The sequence below is a fragment of the Euphorbia lathyris genome, chromosome 3 (genome assembly GCF_963576675.1).
Source record: "Euphorbia lathyris chromosome 3, ddEupLath1.1, whole genome shotgun sequence".
In the NCBI taxonomy this organism is placed as follows: domain Eukaryota; kingdom Viridiplantae; phylum Streptophyta; class Magnoliopsida; order Malpighiales; family Euphorbiaceae; genus Euphorbia; species Euphorbia lathyris.
The window spans coordinates 65,417,903-65,445,657 of record NC_088912.1 but is presented as its reverse complement, the minus strand read 5'-3'; the positions used below and the strand labels follow the sequence as shown (position 1 = coordinate 65,445,657).

Here is a 27,755-nt window from a genome sequence, read left to right as displayed (position 1 = left end):
CAGGATGGTGATGAGATAAGTTTACAATATACCTTCCACTTGGCTTGTTATCTGATTGAAACCATTCAGGATGTTGATGGGTTTTCGATGCTATCAGCATAAGTTATGAACTTGATATTATGTTTAGGAAGGTAGCTGATCATGCATACTCTTAAAGCTGAAAATGATGGACTTGCCTAATTCTTTTCTATTTTAACATGAGTTATGCTGATGAGACATATGTTGGCTTGTTTTATGTTCTGTTTATGAAGTAACTGATTCAAGAATAGACATATGTTTCATATCAATTTAGCATGTTATGTGTTAGGAAGTAGAACTGATTCAATTTAATAGACATAAACGAATAAGTTGACTACTTTGTTATAGCATGTTATAATCCACTTGAATATACATATATATGTCTACTTGAATAAGTTGTCTACTTTGTATTGCCTATCAAAAAAAGATAGCGTGCAAGGGGGGCATTATGATGTGACGTGCGAATAGCGTACAAGGGGGGGCGTGATACGCGATTAGAAAGGAGATTTTGATGCTAAAGAAACACTAGAGCTGGATGGATGGAGTGGAGTACTGGAGGGGCATGGAGCCAACATTGAAGATCAGATTGATTACCAAGTACATTTGTAATCAGTAATCATTCTGTTCTTCAAGATTGGCTCTATGCCCATCCAGTAGTCCACACCATCCAGCTCTAGTGTTTCTTTAGCATCAAAATCTCATTGCTTCAAGAATGTGCAAATGGTAAACAAGGATATCGGGATGATGGGGAACCATCACAGTTAAATGGCGTCGAATACTGGAGGGGCATGGAGCCAACATTGAAGATCAGATTGATTACCAAGTACATTTGTAATTAGTAATCATTCTGTTCTTCAAGATTGGCTCTATGCCCATCCAGTAGTCCGCACCATCTAACTCAATGGTTGCCCAACATCCAAATTTCCTTGCTATTCGCATATCACGCCCCCCCTTGTACGCTATTCGCACGTCACATCATAATGCCCCACAGATAAATTTACGGGTAAAAAATACATAGATTTACATCTTACCGTGGCAATACTATGGGCAGGACGATCAAGTAGCTGGGGCATAGAAACATGCCCCAAGGGACCGATATTAGGATGGTAAATTTTGGTCCTGAACATTACCTGCGAACAATAGTAATATCATGAGTGTATTTACAAAGATATGAACTGATTTATGTGTGTTAACAAGTTTATGCATGTTCTTACAACTGGGGGTGTGGAGGGAAAATCGACAGGGAAGTCCATTTGGACTATGAATACACCTCCTTCATAAGGGGTGTTTGGAGGGCCATTCATCACGGCAGTCCATTGCTGCCGGTTAGGACCATGTATATTGACAAGCCACCTAGGTGCCTCATATCGGAGTTGGTCAATCTGAAACTCAACATTACGATAGAGGTTCCATCTATTCATGCTCGAAATAACAAACTGTAAGTATAGTGTTAAGTTGCCATGGGTGACTATTGAGAATTGGTAAACGCTTCCTATTTATAATGTGGGTGGGTAAGTGAAGGGTCTCAGAATGGAGAAAGGGTAAAAGGAGATTAATTAGGTCTATCTGTATACGGTGTGTAATTAATGAGCATCATCAATTGGTTTTGCAGATACCAAGACTTTGGGGATTCTAGGAGATGATGACTTAAACATGCTTCAGTTCAAGTTGGATTTGGCTTTCCAATCAATACCACCACGCCTCTGACTATATATACAGATTTGGAGATGTACATTAATTGCTTATATTTTTTTTACCCTACATTCATTCAGTTATTTGTGTAGTTCAAATGTAAACAGATTATGAGCATTATTCTCCAGTAAAATTAAAATCATTGATATACAGAAATTCTTATTCATTTGATAATTATTGTTCATTTCCAGAATCATTCGAAGAAGAAGGCAAAGAGTGACATTTACGTTTAAAAAAATATCATCTAAACAACAATAAAAAGACATTAAATTAAAAGAATCTGTCATCTAAAACAAATCTCTTGACATGATTGATTAAGACCTATACCATATGATACAAGTTACTACGACAGAAATTATTATAAAAACGGTCACCGGGAATACCAATATGCCAATTTCTCATATAACGACTTGACATTTTTAATTATTAGTATGTCATGTGATGACATTAAAAGTGACGTTAATAAATAAAAAGATGCATCGTAACAATGTTCATATGACAGTACGAAACTAGGCTGATGTCATGTATAGTATCTTCAAATGACAGAACCTAACAGTCGTCTGAATGTGCAATAGATGACAATGAGCTCTATGACAGATTTATATCTCACGGGACGACGGTTTTTAACCGTCGTCTAAAGGGGGTTTTGGCATAGTGAGATGGAATGTGGAAAAGGGAGGGGAGGTTGCCATCAACAAAATTGCGAAAAGCTTGATACCCATTTCATATATAGAGGACTTTGTGTTAGAGAAAAGATGTTTAGTTTATATATGGACAACTCAATTTTAATTTTATAGTTGAAATCTAATTTAATTTTGAAATTTTTTAAATTGGTATATAAAATTAGTTTTGAGTTATTCAGATGACAATATATGTGAAAATTTTTTGAATAAGTTGGATTTAACAAAATGATTTAAACATGCACGGTGTAAAATGGGCATGGCGGACCAATCATATATGCCCCCACTTAATATAATATTTCGACTAGTTTTCTAGTTAAAAATCAAGACCAAGTGATTTCAATGGAAAAAAAAAAAGTCCATACAAATTGATAGCCATAAGATACGAATAAAACAAGAAGATACATGCATATATCAGTCCTACAGTAACCAACTATTTTCCTGCTTATTGTGTCCATTATTCCACTATAAATATCCAGTTCTTGGGTGTGGACCCCAAGCGATGGCCTTGCATGCAGATCAACGTTTAATGATCATGGATTCTCCGGCACCAGGGGAGGTGCTACAAAAACATCTGGTGGAGTAAATATAAATGGTGGAAACTCATCAGATGGTGGAGAAAATATGGGAACCACTGGCGGTAAATCTTGCGCCGGCGGTGGATCAAACAAAAGGACCAATGGTGGTGCTGGAGTAAAAAAATCATTAGGAGGCAGTGGTGGCAGGTCCGGTTCGGTTGGAGGAGAAAACATAGGCACTAGGGGTGGTGCTGGTATTAACTCATCCGGTGGCGATGGTATATCCGGTAGCATTGGTGGCTCAAATATTGGAACTAACGGTGGCGCAGGAGTAAATACATCTGGCGGTGACAGCCATGGAATTATCGGCGATGGTGTCACTTGAGGTGGCGGTGGAGAAGGGACTAATGGTGATGGTGGAAAAAAGATCGGTAAGTCAGGAGGCGGGGGAAACAGTAGTGGAGGTGGTGGAGATGAAACCAGAGGCGGGGATGGAGGAATAGGTGGAGGCGAAGAGGGAGGTGGCGGAGATGGAGGTGGCGGTGATGGTGGAGGGGGAGATGGCGGTGGTGGTGAGGAAAGTATAGGAGGAGGCGAGGAGGGGGGTGGAGATGTAGCACAATTACAAGGCGGAGGAGATGGAAGTACAGGCGGTGGTGGACAGGGTAAGACGGTGGGCGGGGGTGGGGGTGGGGATGGGAGCAGTGGAATAGGAGGAGGAGAAGGTACAAGGGGTGGTGGTTTAGGAGGGGAAGGTGAGGGTAAGGGGTCAAAAGGGTTTTGAGGGGAAGGGTAAGTAGGGAAAGGCCATCTGCCACATCTATCAAATAAGTATTCAAACAAAGGATCGCACTTTTTTGATCGTCGCCTTCCATGTCTTCTTTTACCTCTGCTTCTGGTTCTCTTTTCATCATCATATTCTTCTGCTCCTTGTTTGTGTTGAATGTTTTGAGCCAAACAATGTGTTATCAACAGCAGAGATAACAGAATCACAATCACTATATTTGACTTCATCTTTCTTTGCATATGCATGCCATTGCCATTGCCATGCAAACAAATAGTAGAAAAGTGAAATGGGGAAGGTGGCTAACATTAAATAGGCAGTAAATGAATAGTTTGTATTGAAAGCTGTGTAGATTATATCTGTCTTGTTCTTTGTGCCCTTTCATCTTCAATTTATGTTCCATGCACTAAAAGTCAAACACACATCTTAAAGCCGATTGTTATTAATTCGAAACTACCAAGGGAAATACTCTCAACAATACTACTAGTACTAGTATATAGTAGTAGTTTTTTTTTAAATTAGAAATGGCCCAATACATAAATAATCCCCTCAACTTATTCAAATGTTGCCAATTTTCAATTGTAACAACTTATCTCTCAAACTTGTTCAATTGTAACAACTTACCGCTTAAACTTGTCCAATTGTAAAACACAACCCCAAATTGCTGACATAGACTGCAATTGAAGAAATACGTGAAATACAAAATCTACAACGCTCGTGGAGTATGATAATCAGATCTTTGGCGTGATACGAATCCGGAAAAACTTTTTTACGGTTGCTTCAAATACGGGATAAAAAAATTCCCAATTTGGGGTTATGTTTTACAATTGGACAAGTTTAAGGGGTAAGTTGTTACAATTGAAAGTTGAGGGAGGTAGTTGCAACATTTAGACAAGTTCAGGGGGTTATTGGTGTATTAGGCCATTAGAAATCTACTTTCTTAGATTTTATAGTTTATTTTAGGGTAATTAATTTATTAGTTCTATATTTTGACAAAACATATTGTTTACTCTCTATATTTTCAAAAATACATGGTAAGGTCTATAACCTTTTTCTCAGTGAACTGTTTAGTCCTTTTGTCTGTTTGTTTAGATTTTTTATCGTTTATGACTTCAGAAATAACTAAATTACCCTTTACTATTTACCTTCAAATTTCAGAAAAGGAAATCCAATTTAGAAGAATAAGCTATTTGTATGGAGAACAAGAAAAAGAACAAATCCAATGCTTACGAATTTGAACGATTAAGAAGAAAATCAAGAAGAATAACATTCAAAGTTAATTTCAGATGCATTAGAGTTTAAAGGAAAGGAAAATAAAGGAAAATAAGAACGCAAATCCAAATTGACTAACAGAATCTTCATGAGAGTCTAACGGCGATGACTAAACAGTTCACCGAAAAAAACGTTAGGAACTAAACAATTCACCGAGAAAAACTTTAGGAACTTTACAATGTTTTTTTTAAAATATAGGGACTAAACAGTGTATTTTGTCAAAATATAGGAACGAAAAATTAGTTCTTAATAACCGCTCATCAGTATTAAAAAAAAATATGTATATACATATAACAAAAATAACAAAAAAAAATAACTCTAAATTTAATAAGACAATGCAAACTTTTAAAAAAATGTAAATTACAGGTAATTGATGAAGGAAAAAATGGAGAATTATCTGATTTCCACATTTGAGGAAATGTGATATTGATAATCGACAGATTGAGAAAAAGTATATTTGCTACTTTATTAAAGAAGATACCAGCATCTTATATAGAGCTGTTACAAGGGTAAAAATGGGAAAGATCAATTACAGCTGTTGACAGCTGTGTAACAAACTAACATACTAACTTTTAACTAGTTGTTCACTAGTACAGAAATGCTTACTTGTGTCGTACTTTTTCATGTTGTTATGTCGCACTTTTGTGCGACACAACAGGGGTGCGACACAAGAACTTTGCATCGCTCTTGAGAGCGACACAAGCTACTCATATGTTGTGTCGCACTTGTCAAGCGCGCGATACAATAGAGCGATAACTCTTGTGACGAGCTTCTAGAGTGTGCGACACAACATATGATATTCTTGTGACGCGCTCCAAGGGTGCGCGACACAAGCTCCCTGATTAATCTGGTACACTTTGTATCGCTCCTTCCTCACGCGCGATGCAAAATATTGATATTTTTTTAAAAAAAATATATATTTTTTTGGATTGAATGGAGCTCTAATATTGAACTATAATCAAGCATAAATATCACTAGTAATTACACGTACATTGTATTAACAATCATGGCTAGCTAGCATTTTTACTTTATTAGTCTCTTTTATATTCATTGAAAATTATTTAACAGTAATTACACACTCATAAGGGATAAGGTACCAAAATAGGCCTATGGTTTTTGTAGAAATAAATTTAGACCCATGTACAAAATAGTACCAATATAGGAGTAACGTTTAAAAAAGTATCAATCTAGGCCTCAAGAACGGATTGGACACGTCATTCCTATTACTCCGTTAAGTTTTGACTTTCCCTCCACGTATAATTGACAAAACTTAACAGAGTAATATCAACATCGTGTCTCGTTCCGTTATCGAGGTCTAAATTGGTACCTTTTTTAAACGTTAAACCTATATGTGTGCTATTTTGTTTTCAATTAAATGGACCGTTAATACATTGTAGAGAAAAGGAAATGAACACTAATAAGATAACAGACAACCTGGTAAGATTACATCATGTTGATTCTTTGAGCTTAAGATATCAACTTCCGGAGCAATTGATTCTTGTTGAATCCTCCATGTCCTTTCAACACCTTCAGGCTCGAGATAGCCTCCAGGAATTGGCGGAAGCCACTGATTAGAAATATCACATATTAGAAAAGGAAAGAAAAAAGAATTCTACTTTTTATTTTATGGGAAGGATCAACAATGTGGAGAGAAAAAATCTAGCAGTTACAGTACAATAACATGCCAGGATCTAAGAACAGAAAAACTAACCATCCTTCAAGAAAGAAACTATTTTGATATATTAACTAACGTTAATGAAACAAATTGAGAATCACTTTACAACACTCACCCTTTATACCTTCCAAAACCAGAGATGAAAAGAGAAGATACAAAATTAGAACAAACTATAAGATATAAAGTAGCAAGTAATTCACCTTCTCAGCCTTGGCAGCAGCTTGTGCAGATTCACCACCCTGAAATGAGGAAATATATATCAATCATAAGAATCAAAACATTAAAACCCAATACTGCAAAGGGGCAAGCCCCACAAGTAATTTAAAACTTGATGACCCCTTTTCGTTGCACACATCACCAGAGATGTTTGTTTTCTCGCACATTTGAGACTTGCAACAGAAATAACCACAATTTTCCATCTCATTCTGGTCATATATAAAAATTATTCCTCTGTATATATGCTTAACAATTCCTTGCAGATCCTGCAAAGGATAGAAACATGTAAGACCGACTCAGTCAATGATACAACAATTTCACCACCATGTCCACAACACATAACCAAATAGATATACATACAAATAGCTGCCAAGAATTGAGGACTAAAAAATTGCAGCTCACAAAGACAATTACAATAAACACTGCCACACTGCTAGCAGTAATCCTGACATGATTAAGGACCTTATAATGCTTTTTAGCAGTTATGAATACACAAGTTAGAAATAAAACGAAAATGCTAGATGATACAAAGAAATTTTATACTAGAAGAGGAAGAGTATAATAAAAAATCAAACCCAACATTGGAAGCAGTAGTTTGAGGAAAAAGATATGATATTTTACACATACAGACAAGTCTAGCTGCATGGCTGAGACCGGAGAAATGAAGAGGCAACCCAGGAGAGAGCATCAGAGCAACGACGATCTTCCCTTTCCATGAGGATTTAGGATCTAAGGGTCTTCATCAAAGCTAAAGGAAGTATCCATTGATAGTTTGCTCCCTGGAACCACCATCGATTCTCAAAAGAACGAAGGAAACTAAAGGGCCATGTCGCCTTTTCCCGTCAAACTGGTTCAAAAAACCCAAAAATCGAGTGGAACGGTGAGAACTGATGGTTCTCATCACAAAAACAGAGAAAATAGGAAGAACCATCCCCATTCTCCAAAATCAATACAACACTAAAAGAACCATCCCCATTCTCCAACTTACAAGTTTTGAAGCTCCATGATGACTTCCTCCATTGCATCAGAGATGATCCCCAAGATCTCTTTTAAAAGCTTATGATAATGTTCCTTCATTGAGATGTCTGCAAGTTTACTCAAGACAATAAAGTTCCAATCAGCTTTTACCTCTATGATAAGGATGAATTCGCTCAAATTACCTGTCACGGGTAAAATTTGAAATTCAAAGATCACAAAGAAATCGTAAATGCATTGGAACCATTGTACTGCATTTACATCAAAATCTATGCCCATATACATGACCCAAAAAGAAGATGGAAGTTAAAAAAAAGAACAAAATGGAAGCATGATGCTCTGTATCTCAAAGAAAAGTTATCCAAATAAGAGCATGATGCTCTGTATCAAAAATTTCTATATGATTGAAAAATTTCAAACAACTCAAGTTTTCACATAATCAATAAGAGAATTATTACATTTGAACCTCACAGCTTTCCCGTTTTCATCTCACCAACAAAATATCTCTTTCATGCTCAAGCTAGAAAAGTACGAATTTCCCTAATTAACTAAACGTGTTTAGCATTTTCATACTTTTAAGTTACCTTATAAACAAGAAACGACCAAAAAATGCATATATTAACCAAAGAATGCATTACATTGTTTGCTGAAACTCGGAAAATTTAAATTATATGATTTAGAAGTTTACCCTTTCTAATCTTTGGAGTAAGGATGTCTTGAACTGTTAATGAGTTGGGATAACTCCTTGATTGAATTGGATTTGATTCCCCAGTTTTCTGTTTCAATAACACTATAGAAATTAAGTGTAGAAGTAACTCTCTATTACAGAAATCATTCAAGAGAGTTCAAGAATGGGTCATGAAATTGGAAACAACAATTACAGATGAAACTAGAAATAACAATTACCAGTTAATACAAAACTCGGATACCTATACCATGAAACTCCAGGGGAATATCCTCTAAGATATAAATAAATCTAGAAGATTATATTATACTTTGGAAAAATAAGGCAGAAATTCAATGTGGAAGCCTTTTGTGTTTGTTGAAGTTGAAATTACAAAACCTTATGCTTAGCTATAATTCTAAATAGAAAAATTAGTCAACCCAAACAACATAGGATCAATAGAATAATCATAAACACAATTTTATCCTCAAATGTCATAAATTGCCAAAAAATATAGGACGAAGAGAATAATCCCAAACAATAACCCTAATAATTAAGCCTGTAATCTTAATTGCTTTATTTTACTCTTCCACATGTAGAAAAGTTAAATATAAAGCCATGAAAGAGCTAAACATGATGTTACTGAACCAGCAGTTGAAATTTTCTCTCCTTTGAACAAAACATGAGGAAGATAAATTCTTTTCTTAGGTTTAGTAGCAACAAAAACACATTCAAACTCATCATCTACCACAATATAAAATTTCATTCTCTCTTGAATTTACCTAATCTAAATGAAAAACATCGACATTAGGTTTCCACTCGGAACTTTACCATGTAATGTGAGATAAATACTTCCATAGTAAGCGGATGAAAATTTGACAGTCACAGATAAAAGCCATATTTCCTTACAATGGTTGTCGCAGACATAAAGGTAGATGTCCATTTGAATGACGGTGGAAACCGGATGTGGATAGGCGGTAATAGGAAAGTGGGGCGGCGATGCTGGTACATTTAGGAAACTAGGGATTCATCTCTTTTGTATTTTCTATTTTTCTCTATGTGATAAAAGAGTTCTGGTTTTATCAATTAGGTAAAATTCTTATATTTAAACGTTTTATATTTTTTATAATTAGTAAATGCTTGACAAGAAATACAAATGTTTCAGATGGTTAAGACATTAGATAATAGTTTGATAGGTTAGAGATTCGAACCTTTGTATTTACATTTTAGTTCATTTTATTTTTAATTAATTTATTGGGATAAGTTTATAATCAGTGAGTGGTTGACAAGAAATACAATGGCTCAGATGGTTAAGATATTAGCTAATATTTTGATAGGTTAGAAGTTCGAACCTTCGTATTTACATTTTAGTTAAACCTTCGTATTTACATTTTAGTTCATTTTATTTTTAATTACGTTCGATCCTCCATTTTTACACTTTAAGTATATATTTTTCAGTTCAGTTCATTTTATTTTTAATTAATTTATATGGGATAAGTTTTTAAGTTTATATATATATATATATATATGTACATGATATTTAATTTTCATCATTTTTGTAATTTTTTAGTTTTTTAAGAAATATATAGAAACTAAGAAAAAAAATATGAAGAAAAAATATTTATATTCAAATAGTAGTTCGTATTAGTTGTGTCGTACTTTAGAAAGGAGCGACACAAAGATAACACACTACTTGTGTCGCTTTTATAAAAGCGTGTCACAAAGATAAAACACTCCTTGTGTCGTTTTAGTAAAAGCGCGTCACAAGCTTACTCTTGTGTCGCACTAAAAGACAGGCGATACAAAAAGTAACTCATTTGTGACGCACGCTCTTCAAGCGTGACACAAGTGATGACACAGAATACTTAGTTGTGTCGTGTTTAAAGAACGCGCGACACTAGTTGCTCTGTTGTGTCGCCTTCTCTTCAGGCGCGACACAAGAGGTGCGACACAAGTGAGCATTTCTGTACTAGTGGTTGACTAGTCAATTACAAAGCTAATTACTCTTTACAAATACATTCGTGAATATACTTCAACATCCCCTCCTCACGAATGCAATACTTGTTATGACTGTGTGTTCTTCTCTTCTTTTACCTCTGTCTTGAGTTTGTGAAATACCACCATTCCCATTTTTTTCAATTGCAGGCAGCATTTGTTTGTATGTGAGTGGTTTAGTAAGTATATCAGCTAACTGATTCTCTGAACTCACAAAAGGGGTGCTTAGTAAACCACTCTGTAAATGTTCTCTTACAATGTGACAATCTATATCCAGGTGTTTAGTTCTCTCATGGAACACCGGGTTCTCAGCAATATGGCTTGCAGCTTTATTGTCACAATACAATGGTATGGGTTTTAGCACATCCAATTGTAACTCTTTCATTAGGAAAGTAATCCATTTTACTTCACAGGATGTTGTTGCCATGGCTCTATATTCTGCTTCTGTAGAGGACTTGCTTACAGTAGGCTGTTTTTTTGCCTTCCAGAAAATCAATGAATTTCCCAAGAAAACACAAAACCCACCAACAGATCTCCTAGTTTCCTTGCATCTGGCCCAATCAGCATCACTAAAAGCTGATAACCTCATCTCATCTCTTTTGAGTTGATCATCAAAATCGTTTTTGCAAAAAACTCTTAAAGCCAAACTGGATTGCTTAGGATATAACAATCCCATCCCTGAGGTCCCTTTTAGATACCTCAACACATGAATAGCCGCATCAAAATGCACCTTGGTAGGATTTTGTAAGAACCGACTCAGCTGTTGGGTAGTGTAGCTTATATCTGGTCTTGTAAATCCCAAATAAAGCAATTTCCCAATTATTCTTCTATATTGATCACAATTAGTGATCAAAGGGCTTTCAGCTGTTAACTCTATTCCAGCAGGTAGAGGACCGGATGCTTCTTCTGCATCTTGTAAACCTGCATCATTTAACATGTCAGTGATATATTTGTGTTGTGATATCACAAAACCTTTTTCTGATCTGCTTAACTCTACACCCAAGAAGTATCTTGCCACTCCTAAGTCTTTGATTGTGAAAGCCTCATCCAGTGCCTTCTTCACTTCTTCTATTTGCTTAAGAGAGGTTCCTGTGAGTAAGATATCATCTACATAGACCATAAGGGCTATCAAGTCGTTCTCCACTCTTTTGGTGAACATACAATAATCATGCACAGACCTATTGAATCCCATGTTCATTAATGTATTAGTGAGCATTTTGTTCCACTACCTTCCAGCTTGCTTCAGACCATAGATGGATTTGTTGAGCTTGCAAACTTCTCCTGGTTTGACATTGTACCCTTCAGGTGGCTCCATATACAATTCTTCTTCAATGTAACCATGTAAATATGCATTATTAACATCAATTTGATAGATTTCCCATTGGAAATGAGCGGCTAAAGCTATGATCATTCTTACTGTCACAACTTTTGCCACTGGTGCAAAGCTATCATGATAATCAATTCCCCACTTCTGGTTGTATCCCTTGGCTACCAGCCTTGCTTTATACTTGTCTAATGATCCATCAGCTTTAAACTTCACCTTCAACACCCACATAGAAGAAATAGCCTTTTTTCCCTTTGGCAATTGACACATTGTCCAAGTTTCATTCTTTTCCAATGCATCTAATTCCGCCTTCATTGCCTGCATCCAATTGGGATCTTTGCTAGCCACATTATATGATTTTGGTTCAGGTATCTTGGATATACTAAGCATGAAAGCAGCATGATCACTTGTGAAAGGGGGCATTTTCATTTTTTCTGCATATGTTACATTAGTAACGAAATCTGAAGTCCAAACTGGAGGTTTGGTACTTCTGCTCGATCTTCTTAAAACTAGCTCATTTGATGTGACTTCAGGTATCTCCTCTTCTGCAATGTTTGCTGCTGAATTCTCAGGAGTTGCCAAATTTGTATTGATAGGTTCATGAACTAAACTATCTGCTGTGTTGCTGATATCCTCTAAGTCACCTGCACTAAGATCATTATTAAGAATTGCATTCTCTGCATTTGAAATGACTATGAACTCAGAAACAGGAGATGCATCATCAAATGTGCATTCAGTTCTTGCTGTATATCCTCCATTATCTTGAGGAGCTGTCAAAACAGAAGATTTATTAGAGAAAATAAAGTCTGTTTCAATGAAGTGTACATCTCTTGATACACAAATTTTATGTGTTTTCAAGTTGTACAATTTCCACCCTTTCTGACCTGGTGATTCTCCTAGGTAAATGCATCGAAATGCTCTATCATCAAACTTCCCTTTCTTATCACCTGTATTCAATGCATATGCAGTACAACCAAATACCTTCAATCTGTTGTATTTGGGTTTCTTCTGATACAGAATCTCATAGGGGGTTTTCCAATCTAATACTTTAGATGGATATAGGTTGATCAAGGTGGCTGCATGAAGCATCGCTTCTCCCCAAAGTTTCTGTGGTAGATTGCTTTGCTTTATCAAAGCTCTTGCTAAAGTTGTCAGGCTCCTGTGCCTCCTCTCAACTGTGCCATTCTGCTGTGGAGTATGCACACAAGATCTTTGGTGTATAATCCCCAAATTTCTGAAAATCAACTGAGTTATTTGACCAGTGAATTCAGTTCCATTATCAGTTCTTATAACCTTGATGGACGTTTCAAACTGATTTTTCACTAGTTTTGTAAAACTGTCAATCAAAGTTGGTACTTCATCCTTAGATTTGAACAAAACAATCCATAAAGCTCTAGAAAAATCATCCACAATGGTTAATATGAATCTATCACCTATTAAAGAGACTTTCTTGTAAGGCCCCCAAACATCCATGTGAACCAATTCAAACAACTTTATTGATTTAGTAGAGATTTTACAAAATGATTGTCTCACTGTTTTGCTTCTCAAGCATACATCACAATGCTCAAAATCTAAAGATTTACTCAACATATTGTCCTGTATAGAACTCACATGCTTCATACTACTACTTGACAAATGTCCTAGCCTTTGATGCCAAACATTTACATCCAAGTCGTGCTCCTTAGCAATCAAACTACAATCTATATCTTTAGTTTGACTACAATAAGCATTTATTATATCTATATTAAAAGATCTTTTAGTGAGTAAGTATAATCCTTGCTCCATAAAACCCACAGCCAACACCTTCTTACTTGCTTGGTCCTGCAAAACACAGTATTTAGCAAAGAATTTGATGCTAATATCCTGGTCTTGTAATAGCCTACCCACAGAAAGTAAGTTGTAATTGAATTCTGGTATATACAACACATTTCTTAACGCAAAATTTTTCCCTATTTCAACATCTCCTTTTTTGGTTACCATTTGAGAAGCACCTGTTGGCAGGAAAACTTTTCTGTGTTGTGTTGGCAACTTAGACACATTATGCATAAATTCTATATTGTATGACATGTGAGTTGTTGCACCAGAATCTATAATCCACACAGCATTTTCATTTTCTAAGGAAGATTTGAGTTTAAGGCTTTTACCTGCAGAACTCATGCCAGCAAATGCAGAGAATTCATGACTTTTGCCATCAGAATGACTTTTCCCTTTGTTCTTCAATGCTTTCTGAACTTCTCTAACTATGTTCTGTATTGAATCTGCCTCATCACTATCTGAATCAGACTCAATCAAAGGAGTTGACTCTTCTTTAGTCATGTGAGCCTGCTGTTTGTAGTTGTTTCCCTTCTCCTTTTTCCCTTTATACCATTCTGGATAACCCACAATTTGGAAGCAATCTGCTTTCTCATGTCCAGATTTTCTGCAATGCTTGCAGAACTTATCATCTTTATCACTCTTCTGATTCTTCTTGTTTCCATACTTATTCCCTGACTTGTTGCTTTGAGATTTTGACATAGTGATATTTACAAAATCATCTCTGGCCTCGTTGCCTACATTTCTCTGTCTCTCAATCCTCATCAACATAGAATATGCTTTGTTTACCGCTGGAAGTGGCTCCATCAAGAGAATATGTTCTCTTATGTGATCAAAATCATTATGTAAACCAGATAAGAATTGCATTAATTGTTCTTCTTCTAGTTGATCTTGAGCCTGTTTCCTGGCTTCTCCATAAGTACAACTGAGTAAAGGCTTAATCTCAGCCAACTCATCCCATTTCCTCTTAATCTTGTTAAAAAAATCCACCAGACTTAGATTCCCCTGATTCATACTGCTAATCTCTCTTCTTATTTGAAAAATCAGAGGACCATTACTCTCACCATACCTCTGCTCAATTTTTTCCAAAGAGAAAAAGAAGATTTTGCAAATAAGAAGACATCAACAAGTTCTTTAGTGAGAGAACTACGAATCCATGAAAAAACAAGATCATCGTCCCATTTCCACTTGATGTACTCTTCAGATCTCTTATCACTAGGCTCAGTATTTTCCTGAATAAACTTCAGTTTGCGTTTTGCACTTAAAGCTAAAACCATAGATCTTTTCCAAGCTATGTAATTACTTCCATTCAGCAAATTATTGACTAAAATCATGCTTGGATTATCGTTAGAACTGATTACCTGTTGATTTGTAGCCATATTCTGATTTCTTCGCTCTGAGTTGGTGTTTTGATTCCGACGAGTGTAATGAAGTATCTCCAGTCTCCGATCTGGATTCTGATCGGAAAAATCGTCGGAATTATCACTCGAATCTTCTGATTCAGAATGTGGTATTGAAGCACTTACAATTTCTGCAAAACTCTTTGATTTAGTTTTTCTTGGACGCATTCCTTCCAGCAATCGATCCAAGAATTATCCCAGGCAATTATGCCCGCTCCGATACCATGATAATCGACAGATTGAGAAAAAGTATATTTGCTACTTTATTAAAGAAGATACCAGCATCTTATATAGAGCTGTTACAAGGGTAAAAATGGGAAAGATCAATTACAGCTATTGACAGCTGTGTAACAAACTAACAGACTAACTTTTAACTAGTTGTTGACTAGTCAATTACAAATCTAATTACTCTTTACAAATACATTCGTGAATATACTTTAACAAATATCCATTTTTAATTTAACCATTCTCATTTTTATAACATGCCACAAAAAAAAAATTCTATAAAAAAAAACATGCCACAATCTTTTCCATCCAAGCATCGTTAAAGAATGATCAGTAAATCATTCCATTTCCACAACTTTCATGTCTTTAGTTATTTTTATACAAATTACGCCTTTCAAGTTTCATGTATTAAAACAAATACAAATCAATTTTGGAATTTAGAAATGTAATGTTTTTTAAGCAAGAAATGTAATGTTTAATTATTAAATAAGGTGTTCATAACGTTGAATCTGAATGATAGTGTTGCGATGGCTAAAATTCTTTTTACACCTAAAATAAGATAAAAAGGAATAATATTCAAAACAAAGATCGGCGACACCAACTACAATGCTTAAGTTAACAGAGTTCAAAAAGGTGAACACTAAGCAATTGCGTGAGAATTGCAATATATGTGTGTTCTAGCTTCATTTGAGGGCACATGTCAATTCCTAAATGATGGATGTAATTTATACAATTTGTAATATCCCAAACTGTAATTCTAAATTCTAGGCGTGAATCAATGGTGCTTCTCCGTAGTAGATTTGTAAGGCATCTTACTCATCCACGTGTTCTAGTAGTTATTTACTCCAATACAGTCTGATATAAAGGTTCTCCTTGCATTGTACAATCTTTCTTGCTTCAAATGAAGACAATTGTAATTATGATATATTCATGCCCATCGGTTTCAAAAGCTTTTAGTGCCTGGGTCATTTGTTGAATCATTCGGCCTTGGAAACTCTAGAGAAGTGTTGTTCGTGTGAGACATATCATATGGTGGTCCTTGTGCTACATCTGATTCTCCCATTTCCTTAGTAGGTGAGACATATCATCGTGCTCCATCAAAATGTCATCACCCCTATTAAAAGTGCAGTTATCTTTTTTTTATTTCCACAACAAACCTAATACAGGTCTGTCAAGATTAGGGTTTTTTTATCGTAGAAGATTAGGGCAGAAATAGAATATAAAGAAGAGAAGAATGAGAGAAATAGAGAATTAGGGAAGAAAAGAGTAAAAAGATAGGAAAAGAAGGAAAAAGCCAAGTTTCATTCAATATAATTTTGATGATCCCTTACAAAAGCATGACATCTAATATATAATAAAGGCATCCCTAACGTGGCAACCGTTACTTACTTACGGTTGTAAATATTTATAGTTGTCTGACACCCTTCTAAAAGACAAATAACAACTTCTAAAGTAACAAAAACAGTAACAATTAACAATTAAGCGATTAGTCTATCAGCCTACCATTCTTACTCTAATAATCATGACAATACCGAGCATTCTTGTCCCCAAGAATGTACAAAGACAGTAACTAAGCTTGCTTGCCATACATACACATACTTCAGTGTACAATGCTGCCACATTTAGCACCAATACTATGTCAACCTCCAGCAAAATTGATTTAGTCTTTCGACCTTGTCAGTTGTTGAGATTGCTACATCTTTGAGCTTATCTTTAATGCTTCTCAACATTTGTAGCAAAACAACTTATGCTTTGTTGGTCAACAAGACTCTTGGCATAGAAACGTTCAATAGCAACATATGTTTCATCCTCAACCATACCCAAGCCATCACTATTATTTGCTTTTCCATAGGATGAGCAGCTCAATCTGAAACGTGTCGCACTTCCGCTTTTCTCATAATCGCTGTCAACACCAAGAGGAAAACTCAATAATTCTTGCATAGCTGCCCTTTTGTCTATTAGCAAGGTACCAACAACTGCTTCAATTTCTTCATTATCTATGTTCGTTCTACTTATGTATGAACCAAATGGGAAACTATTTGTTGTTTATTGAACTTTAATAGAAGTGCCAAGCAAACCAGAATCGACACTAGAAAATTTAATGGTTACATCACGCTTTAGGGTATTGTCAGTCAGTCCCTTCGGATGGTTGAACCTCACCTTTTGGTCAACTAGGAAAATCTGAGCTCCATCAACCATTAAATCAACACCTGCAACAGGACCTTGGATGTAAACCATGACCGTAGTGTTGAGAAAATTAACTATTAATTTAAAACAATTAAATAAAAAAAGGGTATTGTTGTGAAGTCCCAATTAATAAGGGACTATTTTTATAATTTGTATTATTAAGGGATTGGTTTTGTAATTTGTAATTAAAAAGAAAAAGAAAAAAAAAAGGTTGACCACCAAATTCGGTGGTCAAGTGAATTAATTGTGCCAGCAAATTGCTGACACAATTAATTGAGGAGGTGATCCTTGGCTTATAAAAGCCAAGGATGGATGCATGGTGGATGAATATAGAATAAGGGAAAAAAGGAAAAATGTGAGGGAGTTGAGAGCTTTGAGAGAGGGACAAATATAATGTTTATATTTGCTTGTAAGTTTTGAGAGTTTATTTTAGAGGGTAGTCTAATTATTTTGGGGAGAGATAAAAATAGTACAGATAATTATTTCAGGGTATTTTTGGGACACACCCGAGTGCTACTATTTTTGTTTTATCCCATTGTAACTCTAGAAAGTTTCTAGAGAACACTCTCTTGTACACCTCCACCTCATAAATTCAATAAAATTGTGTTCAAGTTTTAAGCTATCATTTTTCTTTAGCAATATATTGCTTGTGCCGCTAAATTGTCGCAATCAAGAAAAATTCCCAACAGTGGTATCAGAGCCATGGTTCAATGGCACAAGGGGAAGCCTAAATGTTTCGTGTAAGAAGTTTGGGCACGTGCAATGGAATTGCATGAACAAGAGAAAAGAAAGTGTCAATGTGGCAAATCATGTTGACGAAAAAGAATTTGCTTAATTTGGAGAGAAGTGCTCCAATAGTTGAAGGTTGATGAAAAGTGCATCAACAGTTGAAGGTTTGTGAGAAGTGCTCCAACAGTTGAAGGTTGGTGAGAAGTGCATCAACAAATGAATTCGGTAAGAAGTGCTCCGAGAAGTTATTTACGGAGAGAAGTGCTCCGTTTATAAGGTGATGATGGGAAAGTACATCATAAATATATTTTAAAAAAAAACAAATGAAAGTTTTAAATTAATAGTTAAGGGGAAGATTGTTGAGAAAATTAACTATTAATTTAAAACAATTAAATAAAAAAAAGGGAATTGTTGTGAAGTCCCAATTAATAAAGGACTATTTTTATAATTTGTATTATTAAGGGATTGGTTTTGTAATTTATAATTAAAAAGAAAAAGAAAAAAAAATAAAAGGTTGACCACCAAATTCGGTGGTCAAGTGAATTAATTGTGCCAGCAAATTGCTGGCACAATTAATTGAGGAGGTGATCCTTGGCTTATAAAAGCCAAGGATGGATGCATGGTGGATGAATATAGAATAAGGGAAAAAGGGAAAAATGTGAGGGAGTTGAGAGCTTTGACAGAGGGGCAAATATAATGTTTATATTTGCTTGTAAGTTTTGAGAGTTTATTTTAGAGGGTAGTCTAATTATTTTGGGGAGAGATAAAAATAGTAAAAATAGTTATTTCAGGGTATTTTTGGGACACACCCGAGTGCTACTATTTTTGTTTTATCCCATTGTAACTCTAGAAAGTTTCTAGAGAACACTCTCTTGTACACCTCCACCTCATAAATTCAATAAAATTGTGTTCAAGTTTTAAGCTATCATTTTTCTTTAGCAATATATTGCTTGTGCCGCTAAATTGTCGCAATCAAGAAAAATTCCCAACACGTAGAAGGAAACAAGCTACAAAACACCCTAGGAGTGGCTTCCTTATATCTAGGTATCGAGTTTTCTGCATTTCTACTATAATGAGTAACAACGTCACCCACCCTAGCATTTGCTACTGATCTTATTGAAACAGAAAGGTAGCTCACTTCACCTGCATTCAGTTCTTCCACTTACAATTGCTTTGGAGATAAAACTCCAATTTCATGCCATCTATCATCATTAATCTCAACTTGTCCTCCATTGACCCATTGATTGTCCACTCTAAGAGTTACGTTCACATTTTTAGGAGCTAAGGCAACTCTAGTTGTTTTTCTTGAACTGCATGAAAGGAAGTGCACAAGTCCATAATTATAGTAGTTATGCCTATTTCGAGTGAACCCAAATGCTTGTCTGCAGTTTGCACCACAAGCAATAAACTTCACACGCCTGTCATTTAATCCTTCAACTAGAATTGGTGCTTTCCGGTCCTCGATGTCTCCATGGCATAACCTCCCATTGGCACCCTTTCCCCATGTGTAGGCTTCGTTCTTGGATGTTAAAGCAGCCACATGATTTGCAATTTCTTCAACAGATTCTCCAGAAGGCTTATGATATGCAATTTCTTCAACAGATTCTCCAAAAGGCTTATCCTATACCAAGCCTGAAAGCTTCCCATCAGCATAAGGAGATTCTAAAACTACATTAGATTCTAATGGCCTAGGGAGAAACACATCAACTCTAATGCTTAAATAACTCGCATTCTTGTCACCCCAACCTTAACAGAGTTATCATATATGACCTCACCCCGTTTGTATACTTCACCTAAAGCATCACAATAATATGGTGCAAAACCATGACTGGAAGTGGGCACTAGTAACACTAACCCGAAAAACATTTAAACCACATACTTTATTCTGCATATTTTTTTTTTTATCAGATGCTACAATTAATGCCTGAGTTTAACCAAGACTAGTTATAGACCAGAAAAGCGTGGGTTTAACCAAGACTAGTTATAAACTTTCTTTTTACATAATAAATTATTTGCCAACTATTTCCTTTTTCTCTATAATATATAAAATTGCACATAAATACATTTCAAAAGCTTTCTATCATATATTATATATATAGTAGTGAACTAAAACTGAATAAATAATTAAGCTCAATAAGCTTAGTACATAAATAACCAAGAGACCTATTACATATTTCTATATTAGTCTAGATAAAAGATTTCAAGTAAGATTAGTTTTGGAAGTGCTTAGTTCTTCCCTGATAAGATTGTTATTGGAATTAGTTAGTTCTTCCCTGATGCACTCTAACCCAGGCTGCCAATGTTCATCAGATGTTAATGATCTAGAGGTTGATCTTATTTTTGATTTCTTCTCAAAACCTGCTTTACTCTTCACCCCATTAAACATGGACAAGAAACATCTCTCATCTTCTTTCCCTGCTGAAATCCAAGAACAATTACCTTTCAATGTTTCCTTGCTATCCATAGTACGAGGAGAAGAGTCTACATATTGAAACGGAGATGAGTTCCTCAGAAATTTTCGCTGAAGCTTTCTTACAGTGGTTGTGGGGACAACATAGTACTTGTGTCCTAGCATCAGCATGGTGTCTGCTTCAACTATATTCCATGGCTGCTGAAAAACATCTGGGTAAGCAACCACACATTTCGGGTTCCTATTCATGATTTCTGATGCCACAACTGTTCTATCATGAAGCTCTTTATGCCCTCCAGGATGAACTATCTTAACCACCATGTTCTTCGTGTTATTCGTGCATAGCCACTTCGATATCGCCATGCTTTAGTTTAGAAACAGGAGGTGTTTTTAGCTGTCTGGTTCTCGATCAAGAATGATTTTCTCAGAATTGATTAATCAAATTGATGCTGTCATCTTAAGAGGGTGATGAGATTTACAAGCTTAAGTATATTCTCATTTTTTATTTATTTTGTTAAGTTCGATAATATCATGGGTAATATAATATGTCTCATACTGGACAATAGTTTTTTGGTTAGTGCACAACTGTGAATAAAGTTGTAATATTGGCATTATTGAATTGTGACTTGTTTTTTATGGTTGGCTTTCTACATGTTTACATAGTTATTGCACATTACAAGACCTATTGATATTGCCAAACAAAACTTGCACGTTTCTCTCATAATGTTGTCTACATATAATTTGAGTATATTTAAGTCAAAAAAGTACTGCTGAAAACTTCAAGAGATTTTGGATTGTTGCTTGAGGTGTTGTAAAATTAGATTTGGTAATGATAAATGCATATACAACAGCACTCCATTCTACCTCCAAAAATGCACCCACCATCACTAAAGTTTAAGGTGGGTGTGTTCGTGTTCACTAAAATTAGTTTTGTGTCAATAAAATCACCAAATTTTAAGTTTTGTGTCATTGTATCTGGTGTTAAAATCATCGGAAAGATGACATGGCAAGTCAAATAAAAAAAGAAAGGCGAATTCATCTTTGAGATGTGTATTACATATTCCAATTTTAGGTACAAACGCTTATAATGTGATTCTCCAGCTTCTACATATTCTGCATATTTTACAAGACAAGTTATTCTTTGATTTAAGTTTAAGGTCTGACATGGCGAGTCGTATTTTTATTTGACTTGTCATGTCATGTCATCTTCCGTAGGTCTTTAACAATGGAACCGGCGGCAGTGACTTTATTGATACAAACCTTAAACTTTAGTGACCGTGGGTGCATTTGAACCCCAATGAATCAGGGTGGGATAAGAAAGGAAAGAGTCCCTATACGAAGACCTACCTACCAAAGGAGCAGAGCCACCTTATAAAAGGAAAACAGACTAACCAAAACAGGTACTCATAACAAATCTTTCTCTTATCTTATTATTATCTACAATATGATTTGAGCATTGAGCCTCCCAACAGGAACTGGCCTCTCTTTACTCATTCAAGTCTTATATCCATCATTGAAAAACTGTGTCAGACACGTATCATATCGTATCCGCCTCATCATATATAGCAAAATGTCCGGAAAATGTGACAAATTTCAATTCTTTCTGGCTTGGAGCTTGTTTGTTGCCTTGGCGCTCAGCATATCGATCTAGCTTATGTTTCTTTTTGTTTTTGATGCAATAGGCAAACCATAAAAACGAAAATTGACAATAAAGGATGATGCAGCCTAGCATTTTGACTGATTATATTATAATTGCTAACCCAGTTATGTTTTGTTTTCCCTGAGATAAGATAACTCTTAGCTCTCTAAAAAGTACCTCATTTGCCAGCTCATATTTTCCGCTCTATTCGTTCCTAAGACGGTCTTCAAGATGTAGATAGAATAGAATTTACAATTATGAAAGAGTTCTTCTAAATTGCACAACTCATGAAGACTGCTAAGTCGATTTCTCAGTAGAAACACATCACATTCAATCCAAATAACTTACAACTGTGATGATAATAAGCAAAAATTTCCATCTAACAGTTTAAATTCATCGTAATCTACAAAGAAATTAGTGTAAGAGATCGCTAAGAAACGAACCTAAACATATATGTGCAATCAATCATTGGTGCGCAGGCTGGGTTGCCGCACCCGCAGGTTCTGTAATTCTTAGTGAACCACCAAGCTCAAGTGGTAGAAGAGGTATTAGTGAATGCAAGACATCTGTTATCAATGGTCTATAACTCGGTTCTTGTTGTATGCATAGTACTGCCACTGCTGCCACCTGCAATGATCATGTAAATTAATTTTATCAACTACAAACAACAAACATATGATTATCAAAGCCAAAACATAAAATTTGGTTTCTGTACTTGGCGCAATGTGTACATTTGATCTCTTAATTTCAATTTTGTCATAGTAGTTATCTTGTGCAATGTATGTAAATGTACCTGATACAAGTGCTTTAAATCCATGGAATTGTTAATAACAGGGTCCACAATGTTTGGAAGCTTTGCTCTGTCAGTAAGTTGGGGCAAGGCCTACATGTTCAAAAATGTTTGCACAATTAAAATCCACAAGCATAGAATCCTCAAAGGAATCACCTAAAGAGATGACATATAGATAATATTGTCCTAAATGGAAGTTACCCATGTTACTATAGACTCGGAGTTGTCTTGTGATATCTTTTTCACCGGTCTTCTTCCTGTAAGGAGCTCAAGCAGGACAACTCCAAAAGCATAGACGTCACTTTTCTCGGTTAGTTTACCTGGAGAAAGAGAGAGAATTGTAATTGTAGCTGGATTTTGAAATACTACTAGGCTGCATAGAGAGTTGTACAGAATTGAGCATACCTTCCAAAAGGTACTCTGGGGCAACATAACCCAAGGTTCCTGAGAGCTTTATGTTTTTGTTCTCAGTTCTAGAAGTTACAGCAAGTCCAAAGTCTGAAAGCTGAACAACCAAAAACTTGTTTAAGAGTTGAGTCCTAAACAATGTAGACATGCCACATGAGAATATGAAGCTTCTTTACCTTGGCATTGAAGTTGGAATCGAGAAGAATGTTAGATGACTTTAGATCTCTATGTACAACAGGAGGATTGGAATGCTCATGTAGATATTCTAGTCCTCTGGCCATTATCAGAAGGTATTTATTGCCTTTGAAAAACAAAAGCATAAGCATACAACACAAAGACAATGAGTTGGACTTACCTTGCAACATCTACAGCAATTTTCATTCGCAGATTCCATGTTAATGCTGAACCATGTGTTGGTCCTAAAAATCCACCAAGAAGATAACACAAGCAACATTAATTGAAGGATTAGTAAGTTGCATCTTCCATTTCTTTAAAAGAAAAAGAAAAAGAAAATTGAAAGGAGTTTTACTTTACCATGCAATTGACTATCCAAAGACCCATTTTGCATCATTTCATACACAAGAAACTTTGCTTCATCATGAATGCAGTAACCCAAAAGAGAAATTATGTTCTGATGACGGATTTTCATCAACCACTTCTTCTCATTCTGCACTAACAATTAACATTTGAAATTGGAATAAAGAAGCTCCTTAGCATTTCTGCCCCCAAAAAAAATAGAAAACAAACTCAATTTCAATACCTCGAACTCTCTTTGAACATCCAGTCCATTCTCCAATTTCTTTACAGCAGCAAGGAGATTATTATTAAAACGAGCTGTGTAGACACGTCCACGACCACCTTCACCCAATAGGTTCTTTTCCCGGAAATTGTTTGTTGCAGCTTCTAGCAAGTGATACTCCATTGCAGCAATCGGAGCATTTTTACCAACCGTTGTTGAGGAATCAAGTTTCTTGGACACTAGACTCAGTGGCTGTTCTTTCCCAACTTCTTCATATTCACACAAAGAGATACAAGTATTTAAAGAGGTTTGAAAAAGAAACTGAATATGAAATTTGTGGAAATGATTATGTATATACCAAATTGCTTCTTTTTGTCATTGGAATTCTTGGAGTTTATCATTCTGTGAATGCAAAAACATGAGAAGAAGAAGAAGATTCCGGCAAGGACAGAGGAAGCTACAATTAGTGCTATGAGGATTCTCTTGTTCAAATCTTGATGGTGGATTACAGTAACCACAGGAGCCATTGACATTCCTGATTCAAACATTATAAAACTGAATGAAATATTAACCATAACAAGTACATACAGAAATTGCATTTTTCAAACAAAATCTAACAACAGAAGTGATTTCTTTATTCAGAGAGACAAGTGGAGAAACACACAAATAAATTAACTTGTATTTCAGTTTTATTGCCAGATTTGAAATCTTTGGTGCAATCCAATATGCATTTAAGAAATGATATTCCTTTCATTTTAAAATTAACCCAAAAAAAATAAAAATAAAAAGTAGACAGAATACAAGGAAATGTGATAATTGTTGAAACATAGAGCAAATCTAGACAAAATTATGAAATGGTAGTAAAGTAAATAGAAAGAAGCATTAAGTAAATGAGAAACCTGGAGAGTGAGCTTCCATTTTAACAGAGGAGAATGTGGAGTCTGGTCTGGCATCAAGTGAGAAAAACAAATATGTAGCAGAAAACAATGGCCACATGGGCAGGAACAAACCAACAAGATTCATGTCCTGTTTCCCCAGATAAAGAAAAGATATTTTGGAATGAAGTTTCTGTGGGTTTTGTTTTTTGAACTTTGAATGGAATTGAAGGAAGGGACAAAATATGAAAATACCTTTCTATTCTAGTACAGAGAGAGAAACCAATCCAAGAAAAAGCACTTTAAACTTGAACTGTGTTTTTTTTTGTTTATCCAGTCTAAGTTATGAGTGTTCTGGAAAGTGGGGTCAAGTACAAATCAAATCATGTGGCACTTATTCAATTTCAATTTAATCCCTCCCTCTCTTTCTATTTTTAAATTCCATATCTGTATTAGCTTTTACCTATTCCTCATTTTGTATCTTTTTTACAGTTCAATATTGTTTTTTTCATAATTGAATATTCGTTTTCTACATTGATTTCATTTTCCCTCTTTTTAGGATGTAGTTAAGATTGTGAGAGTATCATGTGAAATTATCAAAGTTGTTACGAAGTAGTTGTCTTTTTAAATTTATATAATGCTAATAAAAATACGACCCAAATATTGAAGGTAGATCTGGGCATGGGCCGGGCTCGGACCGGACCTGTCGGGTTTTTATTTAAACCTGACGAGCCCAAGCCCTGCCCAGTCCGCGAGAAATTTAGTCGGGTTCGGGCTCAGGCTGTGCTCGGCCCTAACATATGAATCCCAAGTCCATCCGTCCAAGCCCATTTGTACATTAAAAAAAATACAATTAAATTTAAAATGTCACACCAACTTTCTTAATAAACACACAACACAATACTTAATAAGTTTGGAAAAATTATAATAAACTATTTGTCTATCAAAACATCAAATCTAAAATAAATTACAACATAAAATATATGTTTATAAAAATATATTATAAATTATAAATTACAATAGCAAACTTAAGTATTTATATACCTTTCAAAAAAAATTAAGTATTTATATTTATGTTCGGGGCCGGGCCGGCCCGATATAAAATTCGTAAAGCCCAAGCCCGTCCAGTTTTTGGCGGGTTTATACGGGCTTGGGCCCAGGGGCGGAGCCAGCCCAGGGCTCGGGGGGTGGGGGGGGGGGGGGGGGGGGGGCTCTGGCCCCCCCGGCCGCCGGCTCCACCCTTGAGTAGAATCTGTTAGGTTGTTGATACCCCCTAATTATAGTATATTAATACGTATTTGTTGTATTATAACAATATGTTAAGATGGTTGGGTTGGTTAAGAAGCTTGTTTCCTTTTTACTTTTAAGCAATTAATGTTGGATTTATAAAACATTAAATATTTCTACTTCTTTTAGGCTTAACACTTTTAATTTTTTTAACATTCAAAACGACGAAAATTTAGGTGTCTTAGTTTAGAAAATCAACATTGGACATACAGAAAATTAAATAAGTTTACGCTTTTCACTTTGGTCAAAATGAAGCAGTTTTATCATACTAGACGCTAAAAAAATTTTGCCGAGCCCTGATGGACTGGACTTTAAAAAATTACCGCAAACTATACAACTAAAATTAGCCCCCCCAAACCTCAAATCCTGGATCCGCCACTGCTTGGACCGGACCGGGTGTGACAGCATTTTCATGTGTCCAAACCCAGCTAAATGGACAGGCTGGGCGGGCTCGACGGCCTATGCCCAAGTCTAATTGAAGGTGTCACAAATGATTTATTTTAACTATTTGATTCTTTTCGAAATGTATTAATTACTAATAGTACACTATTTGCTATACCCGTTAATGAGCTGTAGGATTTTCTAGGTTGTTCTCCGATTGTGGACTATTTCTGTGTTAAGACCGGTCCTCGAAAACAGTCCAACGTACAAGTTAGATAGATAGGGGAATAATTAGAGAGAGAAAATCAAACCTCCTCCCCAAGGGATTGGTTACCCTATATATAGGCTTTATGGTGTGGGTCTGGTAAAGGCTTGATAACCGTGTATATAATCTTATGACTAAGAGTTTGAATATCCTACTGAGACCTCTGGAGTTAACCTGTAAAACAAAACATATGGTATGAGCGGGGTCAAAGTCCGACATACTCGCTCTGATGCCTAAGTCAAAAGATGCTTAGGAAGAGTTGAACAGTAAGGACTAGTTGTGAGATAGTAGTGTTAACATATCATAGGATGTGGCTATACCTGTCTATTTATAAGGCTGGACTGAATCATTTATCTTCTAGGAATCCTTTTAGTATTAGGAGTCATTCTTCTGCTAGGAATCTGGCTTTATGAGAAGTCCTTCATGACGTGGAGTCTTCGACCTAGCCGCGTGGGAGTTTCCTCTAAAGGGGAAGCGTCCCATAGAAGCTTATTGATAAACCTCAAGGCCCAATAGACACGTGGTAATTGATCTAAATGATCTTAAGATGCCACATATCTAGTTCATTTTATACAATATCATATGTCCCCTCTCTCTTCTGAACCCTTGTAGGGTTCAACATACGTGGGAGAAGTGAAATGGCTTTTTCAGCCTTTAGCTTGCCCCTGGTTGTTCTTGACTTTGGCCATAACTTTTTCTCTTTTGACATGTGCCATTTATGTTTTTCTCGGAAGTTGTTTCTTGTCGTGGCACATGTTGTCTAGGTGGCTCGATTTGTCTAGCTTCGTATTTTGT

General features: G+C 35.7%; 3 protein-coding genes across 7 annotated transcripts; all 3 read right to left on the bottom strand.

The window, feature by feature from the left end:
* Positions 1 to 2,733: 2,733 nt before the first annotated feature.
* On the bottom strand, positions 2,734 to 4,221 carry LOC136224232 (leucine-rich repeat extensin-like protein 3). Its single transcript, XM_066012506.1, has one exon. It carries the CDS (start codon positions 3,938 to 3,940, stop codon positions 2,924 to 2,926), a length of 1,017 nt encoding a protein of 338 aa, XP_065868578.1. The 5' UTR covers positions 3,941 to 4,221; the 3' UTR covers positions 2,734 to 2,923.
* Positions 4,222 to 5,751: 1,530 nt separating this feature from the next.
* LOC136224166 (uncharacterized) lies at positions 5,752 to 9,518 on the bottom strand. Of its 5 annotated transcripts, XM_066012432.1 has the most exons (7): positions 9,326 to 9,518; positions 8,519 to 8,606; positions 7,844 to 8,015; positions 7,483 to 7,702; positions 6,998 to 7,121; positions 6,840 to 6,878; positions 5,752 to 6,531 (listed from the first exon to the last, which is right to left on the bottom strand). In XM_066012432.1, the coding sequence occupies exons 5-7, from the start codon at positions 7,070 to 7,072 to the stop codon at positions 6,379 to 6,381; spliced, it is 267 nt and encodes an 88-aa protein (XP_065868504.1). In that variant the 5' UTR covers positions 7,073 to 7,121; positions 7,483 to 7,702; positions 7,844 to 8,015; positions 8,519 to 8,606; positions 9,326 to 9,518; the 3' UTR covers positions 5,752 to 6,378. The 5 variants fall into 5 exon arrangements, 4 of the variants coding, with proteins under 4 accessions (XP_065868504.1, XP_065868502.1, XP_065868501.1 ...); XR_010686310.1 differs by having other exon boundaries at positions 6,840 to 7,121; positions 9,404 to 9,516; XM_066012430.1 differs by lacking the exons at positions 5,752 to 6,531; positions 6,840 to 6,878; positions 6,998 to 7,121 and having other exon boundaries at positions 7,378 to 7,702.
* Positions 9,519 to 22,519: 13,001 nt separating this feature from the next.
* On the bottom strand, positions 22,520 to 25,324 carry LOC136224344 (probable receptor-like protein kinase At1g80640). The gene is made up of 10 exons (XM_066012663.1): positions 25,052 to 25,324; positions 24,511 to 24,687; positions 24,174 to 24,421; positions 23,948 to 24,080; positions 23,769 to 23,832; positions 23,590 to 23,686; positions 23,411 to 23,510; positions 23,207 to 23,325; positions 23,009 to 23,098; positions 22,520 to 22,842 (listed from the first exon to the last, which is right to left on the bottom strand). Exons 1-10 carry the CDS (start codon positions 25,173 to 25,175, stop codon positions 22,681 to 22,683), a joined length of 1,314 nt encoding a protein of 437 aa, XP_065868735.1. The 5' UTR covers positions 25,176 to 25,324; the 3' UTR covers positions 22,520 to 22,680.
* Positions 25,325 to 27,755: the final 2,431 nt, after the last annotated feature.